The sequence below is a fragment of the Penaeus vannamei genome, chromosome 16 (assembly GCF_042767895.1).
Source record: "Penaeus vannamei isolate JL-2024 chromosome 16, ASM4276789v1, whole genome shotgun sequence".
Taxonomy (NCBI): Eukaryota; Metazoa; Arthropoda; class Malacostraca; order Decapoda; family Penaeidae; genus Penaeus; species Penaeus vannamei.
In genome coordinates, this window is record NC_091564.1 from 37,157,064 (window position 1) to 37,173,070 (window position 16,007).

The following is a 16,007-nucleotide window of genomic DNA, read 5'->3' on the forward strand; positions in this document are numbered from 1 at the left end:
TTGACCTGTAGGGGTGGTGGCTGTGGTATGAGGAGGGAGGCAACGTTGACCCAGGGGGCAGGTGGGGTAGGGAGGAAGATGCATTGACCTTAGGGTGCAGGCTGTGACATGAGGGAGGGTGAATTGACCCTGTAGGGGGGTAGGTGGGGTGAGGGGTGGATGATTGACCTTAGGGGAATTGGTGGCTGTGGTATGAGGAGTGGTGAATTGACCTTGAGAATAGGTGCCAGGGGGGAGGACTCCAGGGTGCTAGAGCTGGCTTCCATATTATTTTCCTTCAGTGATGGCGTGTATTTGGTGGCCTTTTGAAAAGGGCGTTTTGGACCTTCGGATTGATATTAAAGCTCTCTCTCTCCTCTCTCTCTCTCTGTCTCAGTCTCTCTGTCTCTCGTCTGTCTCTCTCTCTCTCTCTCTCTGCTCTCTCTCTCTCGCTCTCTCTCTCTCTGTCTGTCTCGTCTCTCTCTCTCTCTCTCTCTCTCTCTCTCTCTCTCTCTCTCTCTCTCTCTCTCTCTCTCTCTCGCTTTCTCTCTCTCTCCGCTCTCTCTCTCTCTCTCTCTCTCTCTCTCTCTCTCTCTCTCTCTCTCTCTCTCTCTCTCTCTCTCTCTCTCTCTCTCTCTGCTCTCTCTCTCTCTCTCTCTCTCTCTCTCTCTCTCTCTCTCTCTCTCTCTCTCTCTCTCTCTCTCTCTCTCTCTCTCCCCTTTCTGTCTCCCTTTCTCTCTCCTCTCTCTCTCACTCTCCGCTCTCTCTCTCTCTCTCTCTCTCTCTCTCTCTCTCTCTCCTTTTCTCTCTCTCTCTCTCTCTCTCTCTCTCTCTCTCTCTCTCTCTCTCTCTCTCTCTTCAGGATTGATATTAAACTCTTGGCTTCATCTCGGCAGTTTTTCCTTTGGATTTTCAGTATACTGATATTCAAAAAGTGTGGGCAGTGGGGGCATGGGGGGCAGGAGGGGGGTGGAGAGGAGAGCCTGAATCATGGTGCTATTTATGCTGTTTGTTTGTTATTTTATTGTTTTTGTTTGATTTGTGTATTTTTTTTATTTGTTTTTTTATGTTTTTTATCAATAAAAATAAATTGACAAAAAAATGACAAAGGCTTGAAAAAATGCGGTTAATAAAGATAAATGCCAAATATGAAAAGAAATGATAAAAAGACAAAAACATGAACAAAAAACTAAGCAAAACAAAAATATAAATCAAATAGGAAGAATGAAAAACAAAGAAGTTATTAATTTATTTTATTTTATTGTTTTTGTTTGATTTGTATTTTTTATTTTTTTTTGTTCATGATTTTGTCTTTTTAACTATGCTTCCCATATTTGGTAGTTATTTTTATTAATCGTATTTTTTCACACCTTTTTTATCAATTTACTTTTATTTGTCTTTTCGTGTCTTTGTGTTTTCGTATTATTATTCGTCTTTCCTTCCATGTCTTCTTTATCTTTTTCTTTAGTTTATCCTTACGAAAAATATTATCTTCGTGAATCGAAGCGTGCAAATGTGATTTATTTTAAATAGCTGTGATTAATAATTATTTTTCTTTCAATGGTAAAGACTGGTATCAAGTGCAAACAAATATAAGAAAATAGTGATGCTAATTAAGGAAAATTCGATCGCACAATAATGCTCAGAACGTGAACGAATTGTCCCTGTTCAAAATGGTCTATTCGGAAACCCACCTGAACGTTCGGTAGCTCGAGTGGCACCTGAAGGAGGACCCGTGTGGTTTCCGCGTCCGAACGGCACGGCAGCGATGGTCCCCCAGACTCCAGAGGTGTGAACGAGCTTGATTTTACGTTGAGTTGAGTCCCCCCCCCCCCCTAAGGCCTTGTACCTGTGATTTCGCTAAACCGGCCGGAACAGCTGTTTTTTTTTTTGTTTTTTTTTTTTTCTTTTTTTTAAGTGGTGGGAGAATTGAGATATCGTTTGGCGTCGGCCCCGAGGACTCTGACAGCTGCTTGGCCCTTGTGTTATCAGCTGTGGCTCGGGTCGTAGCAGCGTCGAGGGCGGGGGCAGGGACGCAGACGGGGCTAGCGAAGGAGGTATGTTAGCCCAGACTGCCACCGCGGCCCTCTACCTGCAGACGAGGGCGAGCCGGGAGGAGCGCCAGGCGAGGCACAACAACAACAACACGCACAATGCGAAGGACAGGAACTCCTTCGTCAGGTACCGCAAACAGGCGAACGTCAAGAACCCCGACGGCAGCTCCCCGACGCGTCCGATTCCCCAACCCCAGGGGTCCAGCTTCGACCTCGGCTTCGGCATCAACCTCAACCTCGAGGGAGCCTTAGCCAAGTACCGGCCGACGAGCCTCAGCCTCTCGGATTGGGGCTCCCGCTTGAGCGCGTGGGGCGAGCGGTACTGGAGCGAGGAGTGGAGGGCGAGCGAGTGGATCAAGGCCGAGAAGTGGAAACCCGAGTGGCTCAAAGACGCGAACCTCAGGGACGTGTGGCAGAACTCGCTGGACTGGGGGAGTGAGTGGCTGGAGAGCGAGTGGAAGAAAGCGAGGGAGTTGGACATGACCCTCGCGGAGTGGCTGGGCCTCGAGGAGAGAATCCAAGACGGGATGGAGATGAAGCCCTTGCCGAAGCCCAAGGCGAAGAGGTAAGTCCCCGGCTCTCGTTCTGACGTCCCGCGAAGCACCGTAATGGCCGACGGAAGGCTCCAAACGGCCAATCATTCCGGGCGCCTCCAGTGTCTGAACTTTGCATATTAGGTAACTTCTTGATTATGGAGGTAAAGATGAGCGTAAACTTCTTAGTGATCGCCTTCGAGTTTCTGGACTCCTGGAGATTTAGACTCATACATACTTAATGACTCCTTGCACTAGGGGCGAGGCTGACAATCGCCTTAAAATGATGTTTAAACATATCAGTTTTAACATATTTTCGGGCAAACTTCTTGATTTCAATAGTCTACCATCTACAATAACTATAAAAAAACGTTTTTTTATGTTTAATATATATAGTATAAATACATTTACGGATAAGACCATATCCCGAGGTAAATTAAAAGTCACATATGATAATCCCACACTTTCACTCCCATAGTTTGAAGCCACTCGGTGGTCGCGGATCCAAGTACAAACCAGAAGAAGAACATTCAATACACGCAAATTTAACAGTTAGGTAACAGCCGGGCATTACATGGTATTTATTCCCCCAAAGGCGCGATAAAGGAGACACAGAAAACCAAATATGTTGTTTACGATGAGAGATAAGATAGGCAGAGGATTGGGAGGGTCGATACGGATCACCCGCGTCGGCAGAAAGAGGTTAGGTTGGGCGGGGAAGGAGGAAGGGAAGGAGGGCGGGGAAGGAGGAAGGGAAGGCGGGCGGGGGAAGGAGGAAGGGAAGGCGGTCGGGGAAGGAGGGAGGAGGAAGGGAAGGCGGGCGAGGAAGGGGGAAGGAGGGAAGGGAGAGGGATGAGGGAGGCGGGTTGAGGAAGGAGGGAGGAGGGAGGAAAAGGGATGAGGAAGGGGAAGGGGGAAGGAGTGGGAGGGGGTGAGGGATGAGGGAGGCGGGGCGAGGAAGGAGGAAGGAGGGAGGGGAGAGGGATGAGAAAGGGGTAGAAGGAGGGAGGAGGGAGGGAAAAGGGATGAGGAAGGGGGAAGGAGGGAGGGGATAGAGAAAGGAGGGGGTAAAAGGAGGGAGGGAGAGAGGGATGAGGGAGGCGGGAGGGGAAAGAGGGTGAGGAGGCGGGCGAGGAAGGGGGAAGGAGGGAGGGGAGAGGGATGAGGAAGGGGGAAGGAGGAAGGGAACAGTGGGCGGGGAAGGAGGGATGAGGGGAGGCGAGGGGAGAGGGATGAGGTGGAGGCGGGGCGAGGAAGCAGGAAGGAGGGAGGGGGTGAGGGATGAGGCGAGGGAGAGGAGAAAGGAGGAGGCGGAGAGGGAAAGGAAGGGGTGGAGGGGATGAGGAGGGCAAGCAGAGGAAGGAGGAAGGAGGGAGGAAAGGGACGAGGGAGGCGGGCGAGGAAGGAGGAAGGGGTGAGGGATGAGGAGGGGAGGCGGAAGCGAGGAAGGAGGAAGAGGAGGAGGAGGCGTGCGAGGAAGGAAGGAAGGGGAGGCAGGGGCGAGGAGGGGAGGGAAGCAGGCTGATGGGAAGGGGGAGAAGGATGAGGGATGAGAGAGGGGAAGCGGGCGAGGAGGGAGGAAATGAGACGGGAACTAGGAAAGAAAAAAGGGAGACATGCGAGGAAGGAGGAAGAGGAGACAAAGGTTGAAGGGGAAAGGAAAGGGGTAGGTATAAGGAAGGAGGAAGAGGAGAGGAATAAGGAAGTGGAAAGGGAAGCGGAATGGTAGAGGGACAAGTAAGGGATGAGGGAGAGGAGAGTGGAGCCAAGGAGGGAGAGAGGAAAATGGGGAAGGGAGGAGAAAAAAGAGAGAGGGGAAAGGGGGCGAGGAATGGGAAATAGACGAAGGCAAAGGGGAAGAGGTGGAGAAGAGAAGGAGAACAGGAGGAGGAATATGGAAGGGACGTGTGGGAAAGAAAAGAAAGAGACACAAAGAAAGAGAAAAGAATGAGGAAGATGGGAGGGAGGAAGAAGGAAGGGGAAAGGGGAGGCGAAATGGAATAGAGGAAGAAGGGGAAATGGACGAAGAAGGAAAAATGACGGAGGGAGGAGGAAAGGACAAAGAACGGGAAAGACCTGACCAGCTGATAAAGGAGTAAAGATGGAAAAGATAAGAAGCCAAAAAGGGAATCGGAAAGGGAGGGAAAATTATGGCGAATATAGGAGATAAGAAGGAGGATAAGATGAGGGAAATAAAATGAAAATAGAGAGTGGGAAATGGAATTAGACAAAAGAGAAGAGCAAGACGATACCGTAAAAAAGAGAGGAAAATAGAAAAGACAGTGAGTGTCACCGAGCTAAAAAAGAAAAAGAAAGAAAAAAAAATCGAGTACCTGACACTTAGCTATAGGATAATAATTTCACCTGACGACATCCAATCAAATTATCCTTCTCTGTGTAAATCTTTCTCGATACACTCTCGGCAAGCAAAATTCACCTTTATAAACCTCAGCCGAAAATCAGCTTCCCTAATTACCCTGCCCTCTCCCCTTCCCCCTTCTCCCTTCTCCAACCCCCCTTCCCTCTCCCCCTACTCCAACCCCCCTCTCCCCCCCTCTTACTGAAACCCCCCTTCTCCCTCTCCCTTCCCTCTCCCTCCTCCTCCCTCCCCTTCCCCCTCCTTCCACCCCTTCCCTCCCTCCCTCTCTCCTCCCTTTCCCTCCTTCCACCCCTCTTCCCTCTCCCTACTCCTAAACCTCCCCTTCCCCCTCCTTCCACCCCCCTTCCCCCTTCCCTCTCCCCCTCCTTCCACCCCGAACCGACGAATCTCAAAACCGTCGTAAAGTCAACACCACCTCTTATAACCGAGTCACCCCGGCGACCGCGTCTCTCCTCCGTCAGCCTCAACCCACAGGCCGGTTAGTCGGAACAGTGACGTCGCCCTGGAATCCCATCCTGTCTTGGATAACGGACGGGGGGGGGGGGGGGAGGAATTCTCGGGTTTTTTGGGGGATAGGATAAAGATCCGAGTGCGGTTTGAAGCGGGTCGGGAAAGTGGGAGGAAAGAAAGGCCGATTTTTTTCCTCCTGTGGGTTTGATGGTGCAGGTCAGAGGGGCAGGGATGAAGTGTGATGCGTGAAGTTTTTTTTTGTGTGTGTGCGAAGAATTTATGCACATTGACACGCACGTAGTTACATGTGTACAGTTACAGTGGATACGACTGTTTGACTGTTTGTGTGTGTGTGTGTGTGAGAGAGGGGGAGTGAGTGAGAGTGAGAGTGAGAGTGAGTGAGTGAAAGAGTGAGTGAGAGAGAGAGAGAGTGAGAGAGTGGGAGTGTGAGTGTGAGTGAGGTGAGGTGAGGGGTGTGTGAGTGTGAGGTGAGTAAGAGAGAGAGAGAGAGAGGTGAGTGGGAGAAGAGAGAGAGGAGGGGAGTAGAGAGAGAGAGAGGAGAGAGAGAAGAGAGAGAGAGAGAGAGAGAGGAGAGAGAGAGAGGGAGAGAGAGAGAGAGAGAGAGAGAGAGAGAGACGGAGCCACAGAGAGAAAGTTACAAAAGATTTCCCACGCCTTAAATTTGGTTGCAGAAATGATCAATCTGTCGATGGTGGAAAGGAGGAAAGAAATTAAGAGAATCAGACAAAAGAAAAAAGAAAGAAAACTAAAACAAACAAAAGAAAAGGTCCTACAGAGATCCTTTCTTCTGTCCTGGTAGGCCTTTCCAGGTAGCTGTCAAGACACCCTTCACCTATCTTCCTCCCCCTCCCCCTCCACTCCCCCTCCCATCCTCCTCTCCCCCTCCCATCCTCCCTTTTCTCTCACCGCCTCCACTCTCCCTTCCCATCCTCTTCTCTTCTCTTCTTCGTTCCCTCCTCCTCTCCTTCTTCCCTTCTCCTACCTTCCTCCTTCCTCCTCTTCTCCGCTTTCCTCGTCCCCTCCTTCGCTTCCTCCCGTCCTCCCCTCTTCTCCCTCTCCTCCTCCTCTCCCTCTCTCACTCCTCCTCTCCTCCCTCTCTCCTCCCCTTTCTTCCTCCTCTCATTCCCTTTCCTCCTCCCCTCTTCCCTCCTTTCCTCCTCCCTTCTCGCCTCTTCCCCCTACTCCTTTCCCCCCTTCCCCCATCCCCCACCCTTCGCTCCCCCGTCGGCGTCTTCGGCAGGAGCCACACGGAGGGAGTCGTCGTCGGGATCGGCCTCGTGGTGTGACGTAAGGGCCGTTGCTTCGGGAGGAGTCCTATGAAGCGGCCAATATCCAATAGCGCCCTCTCCCTCTCTTCCCCTTCCCCATACCCCCTTCCTCGCTCCCCCGACCTCCCCTTCGCCCTCCCGCTTCTCCATACCCCCTTCCTCGCTCCCCCGACCTCCCCTTCGCCCTCCCGCTTCTCCATACCCCCTTCGTCGCTCCCTCTCCCCTTCTTCTCCTTCCCGCCGCCCCTTCGTCGCTCCCCCGACCTCCCCTCCGGTCTCCCTCTCCCCCCTTCCCCATACCCCCTTGCTCCCTCTCCCTCTCTCCCTCTTCCCCATACTCCCTTCCTCGGTCCCCCAACCCCCTTCCCTCTCCCACACTTTCCCCCTTCCTCGCTCCTTCCAACACCCCTTCACTCTCCTCTTCTCCCCTCCCCCCCCCATTCCCATGTAACTGCTTGGAACTGCAGTGTTGCCTCCAGGATTTTATTCGGTCTCCAATATCCTGGGTCGCCTCCTGCTCTCTTCTTCCATTATCTCCTTCTCCTCCTACTTCTTCTCCCCCTCCTCCTTCTTCTTCTTCTTCTTCTTCTCCCCCTCCTCCTACTTTTTTTTCTTCTTCTTCTCCCCCTCCTCCTTCTCCTTCTCTCCCTCCTTCTCCCCTACTTCTTCTTCGTCTTCTTCTTCTCCTTCTCCTTCTCCTTCTCCTTCCTCCACCTCCTTCTCCTTCGTCTCCCTCCCCTCCTCATCCTTCTCCCTCCTCCTTCTCCCCTCTCCTCCTCCTTCTCCCCCTCCTCTTCCCTTCTTCCTCCCTCCTTCCTCCTCATCCTTACACAAATACTCCTTTCTACCCCCACACACTCCACGCTCACTATCCACTCCGCACTCACTCCCCCCCACCCCCTCCCCAGCTACTCCTTTCCACCTTCCCCATCAACCCCCACACTCCTCTCCTCACCCACCCTTACCCTATCCCACCCCCACATCTATCTCCTAGTTCCCTCCACCCCTCCTTCTTCACTCTTTATTTCCTCCTCTGTTCTGTCAACCTCTGCTTCCCCCCTTTGTCTCCTTCTTCCCACCTTTTCTCCTCCCTGCTACCTCTTCCACCCTTTCTCTCCCTGTCCACCCTTCTCCCCTCCCCTTCTTTATCTCCTTACCCCCTACCCCTTTTCCTCTTATCTCCTTCACCCCCTCTCTTTATTCTTCTGTCCTCTCTGCTGCCCCTCTTTATCTTCCTACCCCTCACCCCCCCTTTATTCCCCTGTCCCTCCTAGTCCCTCCACTTTATCATCCCCACCCACCATTTACCCCTTTATTCCCCTGTCCCTCTCTTCCCTCCCTTTATCCTCCCACCCACCACTTACCCCTTTTATTTCTATACTCTCTCTTCCTCCCTTTATCATCCCACCCACCACTTACCCCTTTATCCCCCTGTCCCTTCTCTTCTCCCTTTTATCCTCCCACCCCACCCTCCCCCATTTATTCCCCTGTCCCTCTCTTCCTCCACTTCTATACTCCCACCCACCACTCTCTTCCTTTAACTCCCCCTGTCTCTCTCTTTCTCCCTTTATCCTCCCCGCCCCACCACTTCCCCTTTTTATCCCTGTCTCTCTATTCCCTCCCTTTATCATCCCACCCACCACTTACCCCCTTTATCCCCCTGTCCCTTCCTCTTCCTCCTTTATCATCCCACCCCACCACTTACCCCCTTTATCCCCCTGTCTCTCTATTCCTCCCTTTATCCCTCCGACCCCACCCTCCCCCTTTATCCCCCCTGTCTCTCTCTTCCTCCCTTTATCTCCCCTCCCCTCAACTTCCCCTCCTTCCCTTCCTCCTTTATCCTCCAACCCTCCCCCTTTATCCCCCTGTCCCTCTCTTCCTCCCCTTTATCCTCCCCCCCCCTCCCCCTCCTTCCCTTCCTCCTCTCCTGAAGCCATTTCCTAGGATTAATGAGGATTGCTTTTCCTTCGGAGATCCACCGCCCTGTGGCAGAAATTGGATCCGCTTCTTAGACTCTATCTCTGTCTCTCTCTCTCTCCTTCTCTCTCTCTCTCTCTCATTCGGTGTCTCTCTGGTTGTCTGTCTGTCTGTGTCTGTCTGTGTCTGTCTGTGTCTCTCTCTGTCTGTCTGTCTCTCTGTCTCTGTCTGTCTCTCTGTCTCTGTCTGTCTGTCTCTGTCTCTGTCTCTCTCTCTCTCTCTCTCTCGTTCTCTTTTTCGTTCTCTCTCCTTCTCTCTCTCTCTCTCTCTCTCTCTCTCTATCTCTCTCATCTTCTCTCTCTCTCTCTCTATCTATCTGTCTCTACTCCCCCTCCCTCCCTCCCTCACTCCCCTCCCTCTCTTTTTCTCTAAATTCCTCCTCTCTCTCTCTCTAAATCCCTTCCCCCCTCCTCCCCCTCCCTCCCTCCCTCCCTATCTCTCTCTCTCTCTCTCTCTCTATCTCTCTTTCTCTCTCTCTCTCTCTCTCTCTCTCTCTCTCTCTCTCTCTCTCTCTCTCTCCCTCCTCCCTCCCTCCCTCCCTCCCTCCTTCCTCCCTCCCTCCCTCCCTCCTTCCCTCCCTCGCTCTCTCTCCCTCTCTCTCCCTTCTCTCCCTCCCTCCCTCTCTCTCTCTCTCTCTCTCTCTCTCTCTCTCTCTCTCTCTCTCTCTCTCTCTCTCTCTCTCTCTCTCTCTCTCTCTCTCTCTCTCTCTCTCTCTCTCTCTTTCTCTCTCAAGATAGAGAAAGGGAAAATTAAAGAAATATGAAACGTAAGAAGACAGGAGTGCGTGATCGGAAGAAGAAATTACGATAAGGATTAAGAATGTGTACAAGAGGAAGAACGCATTTGAGGGTTTCAGAAGACTAAAAGAATTTGTTATGAGTTATGAGATATTTATTATGTTATGAGAAGTTTGTTACGAGTTATGAGAAATTTATTATGAGTTATGAGAAATTTATTATGAGAAATTGATTATGAGTTATGAATAATTTATTATGAGTTATGAGGAATTTATTGTGAGTTATGAGATTTTTTTATTAGTTATGAGATTTTTATAGTTCTGAGTAATTTATTACGAGGTATGAGAAATTTATTATGAGTTATGAGAAAAAAGTTAAAATGCAACAGGATAAGAAAGTCAAATGCAACGACTAGTTCAAACGAAAAAAATGCTTTGACTTAAGAATCTGTACCATTTTTCAGAATTCGAAGCAGCTCCCATTCAGGTATATAAAATGCCTGAATATGCCCAGTAAACAAGTGAAAATGGAGGACTGCAACTTGTTTATAGTGTTGACTGAAATATCCGAAATGATTGCTTATTCTTACTTCAGTCACTCTTTTTCTTTCCTTCTGTCTCTCTTTCTTTCTTTCTTTCTCTCTTTCTCTGTCTCTCTGTCTCTCTGTCTCTCTGTCTCTCTCTCTCTCTCTCTCTCTCTCTCTCTCTCTCTCTCTCTCTCTCTCTCTCTCTCTCTCTCTCTCTCTCTCTCTCTCTCTCTCTCTCCCTCCCTCCCCCCTCTCCCTCTCCCTCTCCCTCTCTCTTTCTCCTTCCCTCTCTCTCTCTCTCTCCCTCCCTCCCTCCCTCTCTTCCTCCCTCCCTCTCCCTCCCTCTTTTTTTTCCGTCTCCATCTCTTCCCTATTTCTTTCAGTCTGTTTCCCTTTCCCCTTTTTACCCCTCTGAGCGGAAATGACTTCGTTGTCATAAAACATGACTGGCGTAACGATACATAATCATCATAAATCATTCTCTTAAAAAAGAAAAAAAGAAAAAAAAATGAAAATAAATAAACATATGGAACGAAATGTATAGAACACATTACCATTTTTCAAATATATATATTTTCTATTCGGATTTTTCCCTCCTTACACTTTTTTTTTTCTCTCTCTCTTGTATCGCGTTCCGTTCTGTATCCCCTTTTTTCTTTTCTCTTTTTTTTCTTTTTCTCTCTTCGTTTCTTCCTTTTTTCTTTTCTCTTTCTTTCTCTTTTTTCTCTCTCTTCTTTTCTTTTCTCTTTTTTCTCTTTTTTTCCTCTTCTTTTCTTCCCTTTTTTTTCTCTTTCTCTTTTTCTCTCCCTTCTTTTCTTCCATTTTCTCTTTTTCTTTCTCGTTTTTTCTCTCTCTTCTTTTCTTCCCTTTTTTATTTCTCTTTTTTCTCCTCTTCTTTTCTCTTTTTCTCTCTCTTCTTTTCTTCCCTTTACTCTTTCTTTCTCTTTTTCTTTCTCTCTTCTTTTCTTCTCTTTCTTTCTCTTCTTCTTTTCTCTTTTGTTCAAATTCCCTTCAGCCAAGAACGTCGGCGCCGCCCCTTCATTCACTTCGCTGAGCCGAGAATCGCAAAGAATTGAGAACTCACTCGCGCCTCCAACGAGGAATTGAACATATTCTTTGAGAATGTTTTTTTTCGATTTTTTGAGAAGGTTGGGTCTTTATCTTAATCTATTTATCTGTTTTGTTTATTTTTGATCTTGTTTTATTTATTTATGTTTTTTATTTTTTATTTTTTTTAGAAAGTTGGTACTTTGTTATCTTTTGTATCTTTATTTCTCTTTTATCGTTTTATTTATTTATTTATTTATTTATTCGTTTTTTTATTAGAAGGATGTTTCCTTATTTATCATATCTTAAGGGTATTTTTTTCGTTTTTTTTTAAGAATATTTCTTTATTATCATTATCATTATTTTTAAAAATCTTCAGAAGGACGTTTCTTTCTTATTTTCTCAATTTTTTTCGTTTTTTTAAGAATATTTCTTTATTATCATCATTATTTTTAAAAATCTTCAGAAGGACGTTTCTTTCTTATTTTCTCTTTTCTTTTTCCTTTTCTTTTGTTTTCTCTTTTTTTTTGCACACCTACGAACGCCAAGGAACAGGTTGCATTCATCGCCGGGATCTGTATTCATGTGCGCGTGGAAACCTCTCATCGCTTTGGAGTGGAAGGGATGAGGAAGAGGCAAGGAAGGAGGCAAGAAGGAGGAAGGGATGAGGAAAGGATGAGGAAGGAGGAAGGGTAAGGGATGAGGAAGGGGAAGAGGAAGGAATGAGGGGAAGGGAAGGGGCAAGGAAGAGGCAAGAAGGAGGCAAGGAATGAGGGGAAGGAGGAAGGGAGCAAGAAATGAGGGGAAGGGGAAGGAGCAAGAATAAAGGGAAGGGTAAAGGGATGAGGCAATGAGGATGGGTAAGGTATGAGGAATGATGAAGGGCAAGGAAGAGGCAAGAAGGAGGCAAGGAATGAGGAAGGAGGCAAGGAATGAGGGGAAGGGATGAGGAAGGCCCAAGGAAGAGGCAGGGAAGGAGAGAATGAGAAGAGAAGGGCAAAGAAAGGAGGCAAGGAATGAGGGGAAGGGAAGGGGCAAGGAATGAGAAAGGGTAAGGGATGAGGGGAGATGGAAGGGGCAAGGGATGAGGGAGATGGGAGGGATGAGGAAGGGGCAAGGATGAGGAAGGAATGAAGGGGCAGGAAGAAGAGGCGATGGAAGGGATAAGGGATGAGGGAGATGGGAGGCATGAAGAAGGTCAAGGAAGAGGGAAGGAATGAGGAAGGGCAAGAGAGGGACAATGAAGAAGGAACGATTGAGGAAGGGCAAGAGAGGGACAAGGAAGGAGCAAGAAAGAGCAAGGGATGAGGAAGGGCAAGAAAGAGGCAAGGTATGAGGAAGAACAAAAGGGCCAGGAAGAGATAAGGGAGATGGGAGGAACGAGGAAGAACATAAGGGCAAGGAAGAGGCAAAGGACGAAGAAAGGCAAAAGGGCAATTGACGAGGAAGGGCAAAAGGCCAAGGAAGGGGAAACAGACGAAGACGATTGTGAGATAAGATATTTTTTCCTTCCATATTTCTTCTCTATTTACTCTATCCACAAGGAAGGACAAGTTCCTCTCTCTCTACTTTATTCATTTTTTACTCTATTAAATTTTTATTTATTTATTTATATACATGTTTATTTATCTGTTATGGTTTATTATTGTTTTATTGATTGGTTTAATTTTGATGGATTGGTTTGTGTGTGTGTGTGTGTGTGTGTGTGTGTGTGTGTGTGTGTGTGTGTGTGTGTGTGTGTGTGTGTGTGTGTGTGTGTGTGTGTGTGTGTGTGTGTGTGTGTGTGTGTGTGTGTGTGTGTGTGGTGCGTGCTGGTGGTGTGTGTGTGTGTGTGTGTGTGTGTGTGTGTGTGTGTGTGTGTGTGTGTGTGTGTGTGTGTGTGTGTGTGTGTGTGTGAGGCTGCACGAGCGAATCCATGTGTAATTAATGTCAACCGTTACGTTCACATAAAACTCCATTATTTATTCCCCAAAATTAATTGTAATTTAAACATCGCTTTCCGTACCCTTCAAAACTCTTAGACGAAGAACCCCATCGTGGGAAAAAAAGCAAACTTAAACCACATCTTCCCAAATCGGTCTTCCCGCCATCCCTCTTGCCCCGCCATCTATCGGCTCCTAAAAGTACCAAAAAAGGACGAATGTGCATCCCAGCTGGGTTTGGGGTCGAGGGCGCCAGTGTGTGTCGGCATCCCTAATGGCACTCATACGTTGGGCTGTCTGAGGCGCAAGCCAGTGTCTCTCTCTCTTGCTCTGTCTGTCCTCTGTCTCTCTCTCTCTCTCTCTCTCTCTCTATCTATATATATATATATATATATATATCTATATCTATATCTATATCTATCTATATCTATCTATCTATCTATCTGTCTATCTATCTATCTATCTATCTATCTATCTATCTATCTATCTATCTATATATATATATATATATATATATATATATATATATATATATATATATATATATATATATATGTATGTATGTATATATATATTTATACATACACATAGATCACCTCTCTCTCTCTCTCTCTCTCTCTCTCTCTCTCTCTCTCTCTCTATCTTTGTCTGTCTCTCTCTCTCTCTCTCTCTCTCTCTCTCTCTCTCTCTCTCTCTCTCTCTCTCTTTCTTCCTTGCTCTTCGTTGCCTTCAGTATAGGGGAGACCGCTTTAGATTTCTTTGAAGAAGAAAAAAAAAAGTATTTAGTCCGTAATGTTTAAGAACTTTGCCATTTGATTCGTCCAGCTTTTGGATTAATAAAATAACAGAAACTTAGAATTATGAGGAATTTGTGCTCAATTCCCTAAGTTACGACCAGGAGAATGTAGTACAAACTTGCCTTCGTTAAAAAAAAAAATGCATTCAGTTCGTTTAAGGTTTATGTTGTTAATTCGTCAAGTTCGGTAGCTTGATATGTGAGGAAATGGATTAAAAGAAAAATAGAAACTTGGGATAATGAGGTACTTGTAGTTAAGATAAAGATCTGCCGTGATATAGTTGTCTTTGAAGAAATCTTTGATGTATTTTTTTCGTTATTTTGCTGTTAATTCGTTACAGTGTACATAAACAATCTAGTGTACATACATACATATACATACATATATATATATATATATATATATATATATATATATATATACATTTTTTTTTTTCTCTCTCTCTTTTTCTTTTTGTTTTTTTCTTTTTCTTTTCTTTTTCTTTTTTTTCTTTCTTTTTTCTTTTAAGAAAATGCTGTATCAGATAACTTTAGATGATTGCTATTAATTCGTTAAACTTGGTGCCTTTGTATATGGGAAAGTAGTTGATTAAAAAATACGTATAAACTAGGGACAAAGAATTGAAAGTCACCTTAGAAAATTTGTGTATGTAGAGTGAGTTTGAACTTATGTGTATATAGCGAGCTTCTCGAAGGCAAAGCGGCTTAAGAAGAGAGAAACAAGGAAGAGAAAGTAGACAGTACTTGCCCTCTCCCCCTTGCTCTTCCTCCTTCCCTCCTCCTCCCCTTCCCCCTCCTTCCTCCTTCCCCTTTCCTCCCTCCCCTTCCCCCTCCTTCCTCCTCTTCCCTCCCCTTCCTCCTCCCCTCCACCTCCTTCCTCCCCTTCCCCTTCCATCCTCCTCCCCTTCCCCCTCCTTCTTCCTCTACCCTCCTCTTCCCCCTCACTTCCTCCTTCTCTCTCCTCCCTCCCCCTCCTCCCTCCTCTTCCCCCTCCTTCCTCCTTCCTCTCTCCTCCCCCCTCCACCTCCTCCCTCCCTCCCTCTCCCCCTTCCCCTTCTCCTCCCCCCTCCATTGACGCCCAAACGTAATGGGATTATGGGCGTATTATCCTGTTACGGATTCTTAGTTATTCCTTCTGTGTTTGTTCTTTAAGTATTCACCTACATGAGTATGTTTTAAGCCTGACAGGGTATAGACACAGTAAGAAAAAAACAACAAAAAATGTTCTTTTAGGAAATAGAGTTGTTTCTTTATATATTTATTTATTTATTGTTTTTTTGTGTTTTTTTGTATCTCTGTTATCGTCTCGTATTTTTTTCTCGTTTATGTGATGTACTCTTTTAGGAAATAAAGTTGTTTTGTTTATGTATTTAATTATTTGTTTATTTATTTATTTATTTTTGTTTTTGTTTTGTTTTGTTTTTTGTATCTCTGTTATCGTCTCGTTTTTTTTTTTCTTTTTGTCGATTATGTAATGGACGCGAACCCATGGGAAAGGAAAATGTAAAGATAAATTTTGGGTTTAAGGTTTAAGAAGGAGAGGAAGACTTAGGGAAGGGTGATGGGAGGAGGGGTGTGGGTAGTGGTGTGGGTAGTAGGGGAGAGGGGTAGAAGGGACAGGGGGGAGGTGGGAGGATGTTTGGAGAAGGAACGGACCCCTACTATATCGACCATTAAGCCTACTATTTGTTTTTCTGACCTCCCCCTCCCCCCCTTTCCTCCCTCATCCAATACCCCCTATTCCCTCCCTCCCTCCCACCAACACCTTCTACTTCCTGCCTCCCTGCCTCCCACCACCACGGCCTCCTCCCTCCAACACCCTCACCTCCCCACTTCCCCACTTACCTCAACACCCTCTCTTCCTCCCTCCCTCCCCCCCTCCAACAGCCTCTACTTCCCTTCCCTCCTCAGTACCCTCTCCTTCCACCAACGCCCCCTCCACTCCCTCCAACGCCCCTCCTCCCTCCTCCCCTCCACCAACCGCCCCTCCTCCCTCCAACACCCTCCCTCCCTCCACTCCACCAACGCCTATCCTCCCTCTCCTCCCTCTCCTCCTCCCCACCACCACTACCTCCTCCCTCCCTCCACTCTTCTTCTCCCCCTTTTGCCAATTAATTATACCTAAGTCCCCCCTAATGCCCCCACCGCTCTACTCCCTCCCCCCTCCCCCCCCCCCCCCCTCATTAATTTCCCCTGTCGGAATGAAAAGGATAATTCTCTCTGTTTGGTTGGTGCATACATTACGTCATCGGCTGGGGCTTTTGGGGGGCTTTCTGCGTCTCAATGTTATTCCTCTCGTTACGGTGGCTTGGGTTGG

General features: G+C 47.3%; 1 protein-coding gene across 1 annotated transcript in view; it reads left to right on the forward strand.

The window, feature by feature from the left end:
• Window positions 1-1,866: 1,866 nt before the first annotated feature.
• Window positions 1,867-16,007, forward strand: part of HPS4 (Hermansky-Pudlak syndrome 4 protein) — a 111,647-nt gene continuing 97,506 nt past the window's right edge. Inside the window, exon 1 of the mRNA XM_070131442.1 lies at window positions 1,867-2,598. Within this exon, the coding sequence (XP_069987543.1) occupies window positions 2,039-2,598 (560 nt within the window). The 5' untranslated portion in view covers window positions 1,867-2,038. The remainder of the gene's footprint in view (window positions 2,599-16,007) is intronic.